Raw genomic sequence first — 16,690 nt, 5'->3', positions numbered from 1 at the left:
TGGAAATGTAATATCAAACATTTAATAAACTAAAACTGCCACAAAGGAACATTCTGATGATAAAGTATGAAGAATGATAAAAATGTAGAGATGTGTGGTTTCTGGTTTAATTTAAATTGATAGTGGAAATTAGGAACGGCCAAGAATTGCACTACACAAAGGAAGCGGCTACTCGGGTAGCAGAGTACTTGTGGCGTGCACATGGGTTTTTTTTAGGCTAGGCAGTAGTGCGAGGTGTCCTGATGAACACTCACCAGTCGACGTGCAGGCAGGGAAATCAGGACGTGCTCAGTGTAAAGGCACTTCAGCTATCAAGATATTAGCAGCAAATTTTCAGTGTGTTTGGAATAAAGTTCCTGAATTTACTGCCCTCCAGGAAGTGTGTGGCACGCAAATTATTCTTGTGACTGAGACCCGGCTGAACCCTGAGATAGGAAGTTCTGAAATATTTAGTGAGAGTTGGAACGTGTATCGGAAAGACAGATTAGACACCGTAGGAAGTGGTGTCTTCATTGCAGTTGACAAAATATTGTGTCTACTGAGGTCGAAGTAGAGTGTGATAGTGAAGTTATCTGGACATGTTTAACAGGGCTAGGGGAAATAAAGTTAATTGTGGGGTGTTACTACCGGCCACCAGGTTCCACCGTGACAGTTCTAGAGTCATTCAAAGGAAGTCTACATTCTGTGTCGCAGAAGTACCCGGATCATGCTATATTAGTCGGAGGGGACTTCAACCTACCTAGTACAGACTGGGATGTCTATGGATTAATTACAGGTGGTACAGACAAGCCGTCGTGTGAATTACTTTTGAACACATTATCCGAAAACGGTCTTGAACAGCTAAATCGACAGCCAACGCGTAATGGAAATATTTTAGATCTGGTAGCCACGAACAGACTAGACGTTATCGATGGTGTCACTGTTGAGACAGGGATTAGTGATCATGATGTTGTCACTACAACTATGGTTATGAAAGTTATAAAGTCAGTCAAGAAGGCTAGGAGAGTATTCTTACTAGAAAGAGCAGATAAGCAGTTGTTAGCATCCCACTTAGAAAATGAATCGACTTCATTTACTTCCGGTACGATGGACGTGGAAGAATTATGGGCAAATTTTAAACACATTGTAAATCGTGCATTGGACAAGTATGTGCCGAAAAAGTGGGTTATGGACGGAAAAGACCCACCGTGGTTTAACAGCGCAATTCGGAGAATGCTCAGGAAGCAAAAGCAGTTGCGGTACAAGAAAGATCGGGAGAATGAGGACAGGCAAAAGTTAGTAGAGATTCATGCTGCTGTAAAAAGAGCAATGTGCGAAGCATTCAACCACTACCACCGTCATACCTTAGCAAAAGATCTTGCTGAAAACCCAAGGAATTCTGGTATTACATAATATCGGTAAGTGGGTCGAAGGCTTCCATCCAGTCACTCACTGATCAGTCTGGCCTGGCAATGGAAGACAGCAAAACGAAAGCTGAAATTTTAAATTTAGCATTTGAGAAATCTTTCACACAGGAGGATCGCACAGACATACCGCAGTTTGAGTCTCGTACAGATTCCCGTATGGAGGACGTAGTGATACGACATCCCTAGTGTTTTGAAGCAGCTGAATGGGTTGAAAATAAATAAGTCGCCACGTCCTGATGGGATTCCAATTCGGTTTTACAGAGAGTAATCTACTGCATTGGCTCCTTACTTAGCTTGAATTTATTGCGACTCTCTTGCCCAACATAAAGTCCTGAGCAACTGGAAAAAAGCGCAGGTGACGCCTGTATATAAGAAGGGTAGAAGGACGGATCCTCCGGTTTGTTGCAGTATTCTCGAACATATTCTCAGATCGAATATAATGAATTTCCTTGAGACAGAGGCTTTAGAAAGCATCGCTCCTGCGAAACGCGACTCGCCCTTTGTTCACATGATACCTTGCGAACCATGGGTGAAGGGTATCAGATGGGTGCCATATTCCTTGACTTCCGGAAAGCGTTTGACTCGGTGCCCCACTGCAGACTCCTAACTAAGGTACGAGCATAAGGGATTGGTTCCCAAGTATGTGAGTGGCTCGAAGACTTCTTAAGTAATAGAACCCAGTACATTGTCCTCAATGATGAGTGTTCATGAGAGGTGAGGGTATCATCTGGAGTGCCCCAGGGAAGTGTGGTAGGTCCGCTGTTGTTTTCTGTGTACATCAATGATCTTTTGGATAGGGTGGATAGCAATGTGCAGCTGTTTGCTGATGATGCTGTGGTTTACGGGAAGGTGTCGTCGTTGAGTGACTGTAGGAGGATGCAAGATGACTTGGACAGGATTTGTGATTGGTGTAAAAAATGGCAGCTAACTCTAAATATAGATAAATTAATTTTAATGCAGATGCATAGGAAAAAGTATCCTGTAATGTTTGAATACTCCATTAGTAGTGTATCGCTTGACACAGTCATGTCGATTAAATATTTGGGCATAACATAGCAGAGCGATATGAAGTGGGACAAGCATGTAATGGCACTTGTGGGGAAGGTGGATGGTCGTCTTCGGTTCATTGGTAGAATTTTGGGAAGATGTGGTTCATCTGTAAAGGAGACCGCTTATAAAACACTAATACGACCTATTCTTAAGTACGTGCCGAGCGTTTGGGATCCCTATCAGGTCGGATTGAGGGAGGACATAGAAGCAATTCAGAGGTGGGCTGCTAGATTTGTTACTGGTAGGTTTGATCATCACGCTAGTGTTACAGAAATGCTTGAGGAACTCGGGTGGGAGTCTCTAGAGGAAAGGAGGCGTTCTTTTCGTGAATCACTACTGAGGAAGTTTAGAGAACCAGCATTTGAGGCTGACTGCAGTGCAGTTTTACTGCCGCCAACTTATATTTCGCAGAAAGACCACAAAGATAAGATAAGAGAGATTAGGGCATATAGGCAGTAATTTTTCCCTCGTTCTGTTTGGGAGTGGAACAGGTACCCTCCGCCACGCACCGTATGGTGGATTGCGGAGCATGTATGTGGATGTAGATGTAGATGAATCCTGCGTGTGTACAGTGTACTTCCATGCGTGCAGAGTTCTTCTGTCACCTGTCTGCATATTCCCGCAATCATGTCACACTGTCTGAGCGGGAAGAGGGGGAAATGGTGAATGCACTGCTGTTAGCTGGCAACACAGTTGTATGGAGAACATTAAACAGCTTGTGTGTGTTTTGGTTTCTCATTTCATAACAACTTAGATCACAAACAAACAAAGTTTCAGTTTTATTTAATTAATTTTGGCTCATGAAGATATGAAGTTTATATCCTGTACAAGCTGTTGGTATACAGACACCCATGCAGACAATTTTGTAGATTTTTGTCACTCAGGTTTCTGTGTAATTGTGATTTGATTAGTTTTATAATTGAAAAAAGCAATTGATGCACATAGTTTGATTGAAACATTGTACTGCATTTCTGAGCTCATTGTGGAGATGTGAAAATTCTTCCCAAGAAAAACAACACAGAACTCTCAGAGTATTTAAATGTAGAAGAATTTACTTCCAAACAGTAATGGGATCGCATATCTGTCAGTTTTCAATGCCACAGTGAATTTTTCAAGACTCATATTTTCGTTAACACCAATGAGCTTCGAGAAATGGTGTTTTTTGTCAGAAGCTGTCCCTTCCACAGTGTGATTTCCTTTTTAAATGAATCCCCACTAAATCAGAAATAAGTTGTTTCTTCCTTTGCAGTGTTTCTCTGTACACAGTGTGCAGTCAAGTCCACTTTTAATGCAAGGTTTGCAGTCCATTCCAGATGTTATAATTTTTGCTCCCAGTTTCCTTTTTCCTTAAATTCAACAGTAGCAGGCCGTACATTGAAAAATTGTTTACGACATGCGCCTTGTCTTTCCAAACATTCTTTGCAGTGATAGGTAATGTCTTCAAATTCTTCGTTCAGTTCCATCAAAATCTGGTGCAGCTGACAGTGTAATAATGCATGTGGCTTCGAAAATTTGCTGTTTGTACCACCAGTTTCATTATATACTCTGTGGCTGCTAGTTTAGTACAGTGTGCTCCTCAATGTACAGAACAATGAATCTGTAAAAATCATCTGTTGATCTTAATTTTTTGCACTTTCATTGTCAGCTAAATCTTTTAAGTTCACTTTGCCCAATCTTGTAATGCTGTTCCATAGCAGATTTGTGGTACTCGGTTATGCAACTGTGTAATAGATATCAGGAATTCTCGTTCTTCTCTTCTGTGATTACAAACAATGGAAACTCAGGGTTGGGATAGCAACACTATAAGGAATAGAATAGATTGCTACTCACTGTAAAGATGACCCATTGAGTTGCAGACAGGCACAATGAAACTACTTACACGTGCTGCTATTGGCTGAAGCCTTACTCGGCAAAGAAAACACATTTCATTCACACAAGCGAGCACACCTCACACACACTTGGCCACCACCACTGGTAGCTTCACATTCTCAAATACTGTGTTCTCTACCATCTAGTAGCAGATTACCACAATGTGACCTTTTTTCTCCTACAATTAAGACACAGTCCAATGCTGCGGACACTATGAAATATTGTGTTGGGAGTAATGAGATGCACATGATGGCAACAGGTAACGGTGGCTGGAATGCTGTTTACGTGATGTGTGGAAGCCACCAGATTGGCTGGCTCGCACCTCCGATATGTCGTCTTCTGCAGACACAGTGACAAAGTCAGGCTATCCTGCACTGTCGTGACATGACACTGTGTTTCCAGCTGCCGACCAGTGGCATGTGAGACCTCATACAACTGGGCAAGGGACAACATCTCGTCGAGGGAAGGCTTTGTATAGTTGGAGAGCCCGTTTCCAGACTTCCTTATGTGGAATGGAGCGGATTATAACATCACGAACCGTGACATCTGCATAAGACTCTTTTGACTAGGATGTGACAAATTGCACTTGTGACTAAGGCCAAAAGAGAGAGATCCCAGGCATGATAATACTGATGGGGCTGTTTCTCGCATTGGTAGAATTAAACACTAGCGGTCACAGCATTTGTATGGCAGTGATAGTAGGAAGACAGCAGTGAGCATAAACTTTCAAAGGCAACAGAGGCGATTCCTGCAATGGTGCGAGATGCTGCAACATCAGATACGAGGTGGGAGAAATCCCTTACAAAAACATTGCACAGCATATCTTTGCATCTGTAATGTTGAAAGTATGGAAATGTTGCCGTATACAGTTTTCATACACTTCCCAATATTCTGGCACATTTGAAACTGTGGGAACAGAGGAGAAAGCATAGCCAAAGACAAAGAGGGAGAAAGCAACACTGGCACAGACTGTTACATGACGATAAGAAATTCCATCAGTTGTCACAGCAATGTTTGAAGCAGAGCTTCCATGTCACAACAAGAAAAATGCCACAATGAAAGGGGTAAAGCAATCGCACAGCAAAACACTTGAAAAATCACCCTACTCATCACCAGTATGTTCCGACTACAAGAAAACACACACAATAACACACACACACAACACTTTATTACTTCAAGAATACTGGTACAGGAAAACACTTGCAATGGAGTGGCTGCACTACTTTTCTGACACACACGGACTGAATCTCAACATATGAGTGAGAGTGAGGCTTTCCGGACCTGAATCTATAAACCATCAGCCAGCAACATGCACTACTGAGAGGCTGTTTGCGCATCTGAGAGTGGTGGCCTCTGCTGGTGCTAACACCTTGCGACTTTGTACCGTGCAACCGAGCGCTCAGTTTTCAGGTGTGGAATCCAACCTGGGTCAGTACAGATTTGGCCGTGCTACTATAGCATGTAATAGTAGAGCTGTGCATGAAAGTTGTGGAGGCCCAGTCCAAAAATCAATTGAATCTTGTATGTCTTCTCTAAAATGTATAAACTAATCTGGTGATCACTGACAGTGAAGCAGAAAGTGCAGCATTTATGACGATGAAAGAAAAAGCTACAAGAAAAATTCCATATGATAAAGCTAAGAAAGCTTTTAGGAAATGTGGCCTCTAGCATTTGTTACTACTTATATGTTAACTATTAAGAAACCACTCACCAAAAGTAATGCCTCAGCACACTCGGATATCAGAATCGAGCACAAGGATATGCTCCTATCAATACTTATGTCAGGAGAAAAATTGCATCTCGCCCCGAAACTGTGCTGAAGTCCTCAACAAAAGCATTAGAAGTTGTCCACATAAAAAATTCATAGCAGAGAAAAATTAGTCATTGCCTTTCCCCTTGCAACCAACACCTGCAGTAAATAAAGAAAAATGACCGACAAGAAGCTGATCAAAATTACAGAAATTAGCAGTTAAACCATCAGACTGAGAAACTGTCTCCTTTTCTGATGGTGATTTTGATATTGATGGCATTGATGACCTCACGTGGAATGAGAGAGCTCGTCTCTGTCTAATGTTCCCCTAATCTCTTTTGTAAAAGTCACTAACACGCTTGTGCTAAGGGATAAGAAGCAACAATTCTTACATGAGGTGCGATCTTACTGGAGTAAGAGCTGAGGGTGGGGTGGCTGTTTTCGTCAGTGACAGATACTACTTGTCTCCATTAGCTCTTAGCATGGGGACACAAGTAGTTGCAACGGAAGTTATTGTAACTGCTAAAATCACACTGTCTTCATACTTTCCACTGCATGATACATTGGACAATTATGCACTGAAAGAGCTTGTCAAGGAACTCCCCCTCTCCATTCCTCGTAATGGGAAACTTCAGTACTCAGTGTGTACTGTGAAGTTCAGGTACGCCATGCCCCAGGGGTCAAGTCATCCATTTAGAGGACATATGTATTTTGAATTGTGATCAGATGACACAATTTTTTTACAGCTACAGGTTTGTCTTCAGCAATTGCTTTGCTTTCTGGTCTTCAGGAGTCTGTGCTGGGAAGAGGCTACAGATTTGTATTCTAGTGAAAAGTTTCCAGTGTGGGTCTGCCTGATGAATTGGGCAGTACTCGAAAGGAGACCACAAATGTAGGTGTATAAAATGGCAAACTGGATGAGATACAGGCAAAAGGGCATATTCAAACAAAAAGAAAGTTGGTGGACCGTATTACCTTTGTGAGCGCTGAAGAAACCATACTGCCACCGAGCAACCATATCGGAAGACAGCCTGTCCCTTGTCAGAATGAAGAATGATACTAGGAAAGTAAAGCAAGGCACAAAACTCTTCAAAAATTTAGACTCATGTGATTTTGATGTGATAAAACTTATTTGCATTGCAGCAGAATGAACAATTCTGAAGATGGCTACTGCATAGTTGCGGCCGGTAATTCCATTTAACAAAAGGTATTCAGCCAGGAAAAAAAAATAGTACACCCTTTTAGAGGTTACCAATTCACCAAGATTTATTGTTGCAACAGTGTCGACTCTGGCATCCAATTGATTGTACAGATAGACAATACTGTCCTGGAATATGTTGTACCGTGCCTGCTCAACCTACGTACGTGGGTTTGTAAGAGTTGTTGGTTGACAAGTCAGTTCTCGTCCCATCATAGTCCACACGTGCTCGATTGGAGACAAGCGTGGAAATCACACTTGCCAGGGAAGTTGCTGCACATCTTGCAGAGCTCATCAAGTTTCACGGGCAGTGTGTGTGTGTAAGCATTATCCTCTTGGAACAACACATCACCTTCCTGTTGCAAGAATGGCAAAAGAACAAGTGCACGTACTGAGCGCAAGTTAGCATCTCATCCAGAAACAACAGACCATGAAGACCTTGGGTAGGGCCAGTGTGTCTTGGATGAATGCACTGCTCACCAGGTCTACGTCTTACACAGAAACGTCCATTACTTGCATGCAAGCAGAATCTCCTTTCATCGCTGAAAACTAAGGTGCGTCATTCTACCTTCCGAGTGATCCTCTGATGGCATCAGTCGAACCGCACATGTTGTGGCACGAGTGGAAGACGGGCTAGAGGGGTGTGTGCCCTGATTGACAACAGTTCATGTTGAAATATCTGTCGCAAGCCCTCTTATTTTTGTTGTAGTAGCTGGCAGGTTTCTGTGCTTTGTGGACATCCAGGAATTTGTCTACGGTTATGAGAGGGTTCGTGTTGACTACTGATACCAGCATCATTGCACAGCTGGTGCAGCATGTCCAGCTTCCATGACAGTCCTCTGAAAGGACCATCCTGCCACTTGAAAGGCCACAAATGACCCCTTTCAAACTCACTCAGTTGGCTGTAGGAAGCAAGAATGCATGTACGTGGCATGGTTGCCTACTTGCTTCACACATTTGCACCACAGTGAGCCTTCTGACTGTGAGCATTCCATATTAAAGGGTAAATACAGATCTGTTGGCCTCTATCTGTTGACTGACGATGTTGAAACTGTTACCAGAGCATTTGCCCTCCATGTGGCATATGCTGTCATCGGATCACGATCAACGTTATCTTTCCGGGTGTACTTTTTCCCAACAGAGTAATTCCTATATGGGAACCAAGTAAAGTTCATACGAGCCCTAACTGTCAGCTATTGCTGTCTGTCAGGAGGCTGGAAAAATGGGCTAATAAATGTGGCTTTTGTTTCTTATCAAAAAGAACTATTTTTGTAAATCCTAATAGTGCACTTCAAAGTTTTAACTAATAAGATATTACAATGGGGGACAATATTTTGAATTTTTAAGGAATATGTGCACTTTCTGGTTTTGATATTCGACACACAATTAATGTAGCTACTGCACCTGACAGATTTACAAACAAAGAGCATAAAATCATCGAATACTCTGGAATGGTGTTAGAATGCTGACAGGTTCAGTCTCCTGCAGTTATAGAGAGCATTTATCAGATTTCAGCTGGATTACAGCTGCACAGTGTATCGATCAACATATGTCTCCTACTTCGAGATGTCAGATGTAGTCTTCGATCAGGGTATAAGGCCTGGAGACTCCAGGACCAGCCCAGTTCAGAGGCTGGTGAACCTCCATTCTGAATATGGTGGCATATCTTCAGGGCAAAACAATCGCTGGAAAATATTAGCATTGCTGCACTTATTTTCATTGAGTGTGGTGAGACAGCCAAATTCCGAGTCAATTTTCAGGAATTAGCCACGTGAGACTAAACCGTTTGGTTCACATGCTGAAGACTGTTCCGTGGATCTTCATATATCGGACCTCAGAGTAAACAGCCAGGGATGGAATTAACTGCCTCCTTGGTGTCTTCAGAGGCCCAAACTGATTTTAAGCTTGACAGAGTGCAAAAAATTTACATTTTTAAAGTTTTGTTCTCTTCAGTTTTAAAAAGAATACCAAGATTTTATTTTGTATTCGAATGGATTTAAGTAGGGGAATGCACTCAGCTGTTTAGTAGTTGTTCCTGACAAGATTTTCAGTGTTTGCTTTCTGGGATAGTTAACAGAATATGATGTAGAGGTATATGGACTCCTGACGGCATTGTAGCAGGTATGAAGGAATCTGCTCTTACTTGCTTAGTGCTCTACAGAAAATGTGTCCGGCAGAAAAAATAAATCAAACTGTCCCCAACACCGTACAACAGATCCAAAACCGAGGTGAGGAGGCAGTTATTTGCTACATACCAGGACTTGTCACAATGACGGCGCCAACAAAGCTGTCAAAGCATGTAGATACGGTGTCGTAATGTGGTGTGTCATATCCCAGCACACCGTCATCTCGTTGTCGGACATAGTTGTGCATCATTGGGAAAATGGATGTTCGGAAGTGATAAACAACAAACTGCAGTCAATAAAATAGACTATGTGGGAACATACGTTGTGGCCTCCACACCAATAGAAGGCTGAGAATAGGACACTGTACATTGATGCTCAGCTTACTCCTCTCACAGGAAGATCAATTGACATATGAAGCTTGTAATATACCACGTTGTTTTAACTATAACTAAAAATTGTGTGTGTGTGTGTGTGTGTGTGTGTGTGTGTGTGTGTGTGTGTTTTCCCCATCTCCTTCTAAACCACTGGAGCAGTTTCAACAAAACTTGATACACATATCCCTTACTGCTGGGCAACAATCGCTGTCAGGGTAAGAACCACCTACCTGTCATAGTTCAGAAGATATGACAACATAAAGAGTGAGAGGCATGAAAAACTGCCACATTCTGCATGAAGTTTACATTTATTACTACTTTGCTGGTGAGTCTATTCACGTTCTGTCCACCCTCCGCCTGAGAATTGTGTACGGACGCCCAATAAGGGTGCTAATGACAGTGTTGTTGAGTGCCCCAAATCCATCATCATCAAGTGCCACACTAAATACTAAGCATCTTGGTGAGTATTTTGTAGGAACTGAACTGCATAACTCTCGTAATTATTAGGTAGTGTTTATCAGAGCTACCTCTTTTTACTATCTACAATATTATGAAAAAGACACAGTGCTACTCACCATATAGAGGAGGCGTTAGGTCGCTGTCAGGCACAACAGAAATACTGCTGTGTGTTTAAGCTTTCAACCATAAGGCCCTCTTCTGAATTAGAAAACGCACATAAGCTCAACACACACACACACACACACACACACACACACACACACACACACACACACACACAACCGTGACCACTGTCTGTGGCTACTGAGGCCAGACTCTTAAACGAATAGCAGTATTTTCGTTGTGCCTATCTGCAACTCAACATCTCCTCTAGATGGTGAGTAGTAACCTATCCTTTTCATAATGATGTCATAAGTCCATTCTGGACTTTCAATGGTTTTGCTTTTATGATCTGTCACTAGTTCCTCAAATCCACATCTTCTGTGAATATAATTCTAATATTGTTTTAGTTTTGTTCAGGTCTACAGCTTCATGTGATGTCTGAAGTGATGTTAAAGTTTAAAATAAAAAACAAAAACTTTTATGTTAAGTTCTTATATTATTATATTGATTTTTTGACTCTCTCTCTCTCTCTCTCTCTCTCTCTCTCTCTCTCTCTCTCTCTCTCTCTCTCTCTCTCTCACACACACACACACACACACACACACACACACACACACACACTTTTGTAATCTCTTCAGGGATGTGGAATGAATCAAATTATACATTAACTGTCAGGACCAACCCCTGTGGCTACTTATGTAATGTATATTAAAGGTATACTAACAACAAATTTTGACTAGCAGTAATCTATACAAAGCGATAGTTAATGGTAATTACATCTAGACTGCAGAGAAATACAGCTTCTTTGAAAAAATCCATTTATTTAACTTTAAACAGACAACGATTAGCGGTCTATATACAAGCAAAGACAGGGTATATCTAATACAAATATTACAACTACACAGAATTTTGCTCCTTGACACAAGCATATTCTAATAAGTTGTAGAAGTAGCTACTGAGGTACTGTTTTTCTTATTTCTTAAATATTTGGGGATTTGCAATTTACTGCCTGATGTCTGCTGGCTAGCTATTGTAGCCTTTGCACCAGAATATAACTCCATATTCTGAACCCTTGATAGGACTGCATAGTCCACATAAACGTTATTTCTATTTCTAGATTTGAACTCGGTATTACTGGATTTATCTTAAATTCACGGAATTATTATTAATCAAGATATTTCATTTTTAGCATGAAAGTGTGAGAATACCTAGGTCTTCCAAAGGTCTTCTGCAAGATGTTTGGTGATTAAACTTTACACAGTATTGTTAATGTAGAATAAATACTTTCCACTTACACTGCAACGAATCAGAACAGAAGACTGTGCTATTGTACAGAATTGAGTGAAAGTATGCTAGCAAACTTGTCTGCAAGTTACCACAGTGGTAGAGATTTCTGAGTGCAAAGCAGGCAGGCTGGAGTTTTTGGTTTCACTTTTCCACATGCTGGTGCTACCTCAGTTTATTATCCATCAGGATCCCAGAAACTGCACACCGTCTCATCATGTGTGTGCCCATTGATCACCACTTCTGGTACCTGTGAGTCGGTTTAGAATTGCATGATACGAGTTTTTGAAGTATTGGGGCTAAGCTGCTGGCTGTGAAGTAGTTGTAAGCCTGTTCCATTAGTCTCCTGGCTATGTCTATTATGGATGTATTGGAGCCTTTCTTCAATGTGCTCATGTTATCGACAAATGCAGAAGTCCTCCAAAATGTAGGGTAAGTCATTTATTTAGACCAACAATAGGAGCAGGCCAATTGCTGCAACTTGTGGCAGTATTGTAACTACTTACTATTTTCTTCCTGTGAATTCTTTCCAAAACATTAACTGAGTGAATGTTTATAATTGTGAAATTTTAATTTTTCGTTCTTAAATAAAACTGATTGGTGGGGATGCTTTCTAGCTGCCATTTTGCCATCACACTCGGATAAACAATTTGTTATAGAGCTCACATCAGTTTCATTAAAGACAGTTGGATTTAGGAACAAATTACCAATTGCTGTTTACTATGTTTTTTTCATACTAATGTTACTGTGGGATCAAATCAGAGCTAGCTCCTGATTAGAACTATCCTGAATCAAATTTGCTTTGAATCACATACTGTTTCTTTCAACTTATTTCAATGAAGTGTTGTTAGTACCCCATAATTGCTTGATTAAGTTTAAAACATTTAAAACACTGCATCCGTACCCAGATGGTTAGCACCATTTTTCTTCAGTGTGGAAGGACCTCCTGAGATTTGTTCTGAGGTAGGGAGGTCTGTTACGGGGTCAACTCAACTCTCACGAGGCCAAAAGCAGTGGCATCATTAGGATTCATCTACTGGCAACACACTAATCACGTGTTCCAAGTCGTAGATTGCTTCTACTAGTGCCTTTAGGCAACAGTCAACCAGTGAGTGGCGTTTACATTTACATTTAAATTTCCTTTTAGGGCCTATCACCTGACCGAATTGTATCTTTCAAAGTCTGTCACTAATACACAAAACTCAAACAGGTGTTCAATGCAGTATTCACTCAGTTACAAGGCACCTGGCATCGTTTGACATTTTGTGTGTGCCTGCTTCCCCTTTCCTCATATGACTCCTACAGTAATGTGATATTAAAGTGCTTATGTCTGAGTGCATCTGTTAAGTTTCATGGCTTCCAGATGATATGTCCAGCATATCTGTAGAAATATCTTTTAAGAGTTTTCAATGTCCCATATTGATATGCTAAGGTTATTCCTTATTGAACAGGCTTCCTGTGTTTTGACGGAAAATTCAAAATGTATTATGACTGTTGACCTGTATTTCAGAGCTACCATATTTTGTTTCTCCATTTATTATTGCAGTATCTTTAGTTATTTGGCATCTCTGTCTTTTGGAAACTGGACAAACAGCTCTGGTTACATTGAATGCTTCTGGAAATTAATCATGCAAGTAACCTCTTACGAGAAACATTAAGGCAGAATACAGTGTATGTGGTGTGACTTGAGAGTGGCAACCAAAGTGATAGACAGGCGTAGAGAGGCAACACCACGACCACAGCAAAGCAAATTGAAAGAGCCTCCACTGTGTTTTTGGAAATCGAAGTGGCATGGCATGGTACATGACAGCGATTAAGGAAATTACAAAATTGCAACTGTTAGTGTTTATTAACAATATAAAAACTGTGTTGTGCTGAGCAGGGAGACACCACCCCACAAAGCAGGTATACTACGATCTAAGCCACGCAGGCACTTGAATAAGCAATAAAGTCTTTGATTGATTATAAGTTTATTAAAACAATAGCCAGTGTACTGCCTTGTCTTTCTCTTGAATTGGATTACTCTGCTTGCATATAGTTACGTATAGAGCCAAATTGTGCAAAGTTATTTAGCAGATGCACCCTTACATTTTTTGTATTTTATTTGTGATAGAGCACAAATTGCATCAAAACACACGGATACTTGCCCATTATCTAATAGGAGATTTCCCATGATCTCATATATGTTTTCTAAATTTACATTGCAGTTTTAGTTTTTATGACTAAAAGTGTGTAAATAAGGGGCAAATGTAAGCATTATGCTATGCTGCAGGTCAGTTTCACCACAACCAAGATTTCGGCAGTGTTAGGGGGGGGTCGCGATGCAGTATCACTCATTAGCCCCATGACTAACCTTCTACGTTTCGATTTCTAAGACTCAGGATCAGATAAATTACACTTTGCTTGTAATATCTTATTTACTCTTTATCGGAAGTTATAATTTTGTTATGAGAAGGTAAGTTGCTACTCACCATATAGCGGAGATGCTGAGTCACAGATACGCACAACAATAAGGCTGTCACAATTAAAGCTTCAGCCATTAAGACCTTCAACAACGCTAGACACACATACGCACACACAAATACTCACACAAACAACTGCAGTCTCTGGCAACTGAAACCACATTGTTGCCTGAGACTGCAGCCTCTCTCTCTCTCTCTCTCTCTCTCTCTCTCTCTCTCTCTCTCTCTCACACACACACACACACACACACACACACACACACACACACACACTCCTTCCCCCCCCCCTCTCCCCCCCTCTCTCTCTCCCTCTCTCTCTCCCTCTCTCTCTCTCTCTCTCTCTCTCTCTCTGTGTCTGTGTGTGTGTGTGTGTGTGTGTGTGTGTGTGTGTGTGTGTGTGGTGTTGTTGTTGTTGTTGTTGTTGTCATCAAAGGCCTCAATGGCTGATGGCTGAAAGCTTTAATTGGGAGACACTTTTGGTTTGTGCCTAGCTGCAACTCATCATCTTCGCTATATGACGAGTAACAACTTTTCTTCTCATAATACTGTTACACTCCATCCTGGATTTTCCATTGTTGAAAGTTATAATTTAAAATATGTAAATATCTGTTATAGGTCCAAACTTAGGAAAATGACTATCCATGTATAAAATGATATCAAGATTGATTCACAAAGTAATTAGTGCTTTACACTTCACATATGATGAGCTTCTATTATAATTTGAAGCTATAATTTAAAACAAATAACTATCTGTTCACAGAGAATTAAAGATCTTTCTGCCTATAATCCATGCTTTCTAATGTGAAAGCATACTTCATTTAGTTTCCAAAAAGCAACAAAAACTGTTATTGCAATAATGTTTATTGCATCCATCAAAAACTGAATCATACAAAAAAGACATAATTAACAATATCTTCCAACCAGCAACTATGTTTTCCATCACAAAAATGCTTACAGTCTTATTATGTCTTGATATTTTGGAAATGTTACGAAGTATGATGCTGGCCCTTGTTAGCTTCTCAATCACCACAAAATTCTCTGAATATTATATGCTTAGAAGAATTTGAATGAAACTAGCTTTATTACACAAGTAAACAAATACGTCGCTGTGAACAAAATGCAGAACAGTTACAGAACACAAAGTGTAAGAATATTTACACCAATTTTCAGCATTTTTTCTCCGTGTGAGTATACATTTATACTTTGAGCACACGGTAACCACAATTCTGAAAAGAAACTCTACAACTGTTAGTGTTTATTAACAGTATTACCTCTCAGTATAGTGCACTAATGCTTTGTGTATACCATCCCTAATCAGTATCAGTAGCGTTCAAGTATCCATGTGTTTTGATGTAGTTTTGCGCATATCACAAACTACAAAAAATTAAAGGGGCATCTGCTGCATAACTTTGCAAAATTTGGCTCTATATGTAATTATATCACCACAATCTTACAAAACCATACACAAACCCTCTAACTTTCAAAACAACCGCAGAATGACATCCTGAAACAAGGCAACTACAAGTATGGCATGGCACCGTGGGGAGAGCTGAATAACAAGCCATAGTCTCTGTATGTACCCTCTTTGGTGGCAAAACATCTATCACACCCATGTGTGATCACCCCAATCTGTTGAACAACTCATGAAGACTGCACTTACACATTAGATGGAATAGATAATGTGGGGCCTATCAATATACGTGATGTTGTGTTTATAACTGGGAGAAATCTTACCCCATCGTATGAGGAGATTGGAAATGTACCAAAATTTTTGCCTTCCATTGGTAGTCAAACTGTTAATGTATGTATGTTTCTGCAGACAGAGTAAGTAAATCAGTTCTCCTCTAGAGAATTTACCAACTTGACAGAGATCCAGACGTTGTACACTGTCACCCGATTTTATCTGCAAAAACAATTTTCAGATCACTACAGATCACTTTGAACAGTTGCCAAAATCAGCTGATAGTGATGTGTAGACTTCATTCTAATTAGTAAATGCAATAAATAAATGATAACTTCCAAAAATAACTTTGTACATGCTGAGGATCCGAGTTGGAAGAAATTATTAAATACACCTAATGTAAGTCTTTTTTGAGTTAATATTGAATTTGTTAAGTGCGAACCTTTCAATTCTAGTTATTTATAATTCTTTTCTTTTGTACTTCACTACATACAAAATGTTGTTGAAAATGTAATTATTTAAGCTTCAGAACCACTTAATGCAACACGTGTATAGAACAAACATCATTCTGGCAGATCCGGCAGGCTCCAGATGCACCACAGCTACCTCCTCGTGATCCCTCACCGCCGCCACCTCTACCTCCACGTCTCGGTCTGGTGTCTTCTGCGAGCCTCCTGTCGGTGTCGTCTGCAGGAGCATCGGGCACTGTGCCACGTGTGCAGCCAGTTGGCAGTTCTGCCATACTTGTAAGACGTAATTCTGCCATGGAGATAACGCATCCTCCCGGCTCTCCTGCATCCTCTGTAGCACCAGCACCACCACCGTCACGTCGCCATATGTCTGTGACGGGAAATGGGCCTGTACATTCGTCCACACACAACCTTTCTTCCTCCGGTAAGCTTTGTACTGTATGTTCAAAGGTTTTATTC

At 40.8% G+C, this 16,690-nt stretch overlaps 1 protein-coding gene across 1 annotated transcript in view; it reads left to right on the top strand.

The window, feature by feature from the left end:
* Positions 1–16,690, top strand: part of LOC124545448 (protein son of sevenless-like) — a 177,065-nt gene that overhangs the window by 137,714 nt on the left and 22,661 nt on the right. The window contains 1 exon segment of the mRNA XM_047124372.1: positions 16,337–16,655. Coding sequence (XP_046980328.1) covers positions 16,337–16,655 — 319 coding nt within the window.

The sequence above is a fragment of the Schistocerca americana genome, chromosome 8, assembly GCF_021461395.2.
Source record: "Schistocerca americana isolate TAMUIC-IGC-003095 chromosome 8, iqSchAmer2.1, whole genome shotgun sequence".
NCBI lineage: Eukaryota > Metazoa > Arthropoda > Insecta > Orthoptera > Acrididae > Schistocerca > Schistocerca americana.
Note: the sequence above shows the minus strand (reverse complement) of the source record. Positions and strands in the feature narration are given on the sequence as shown.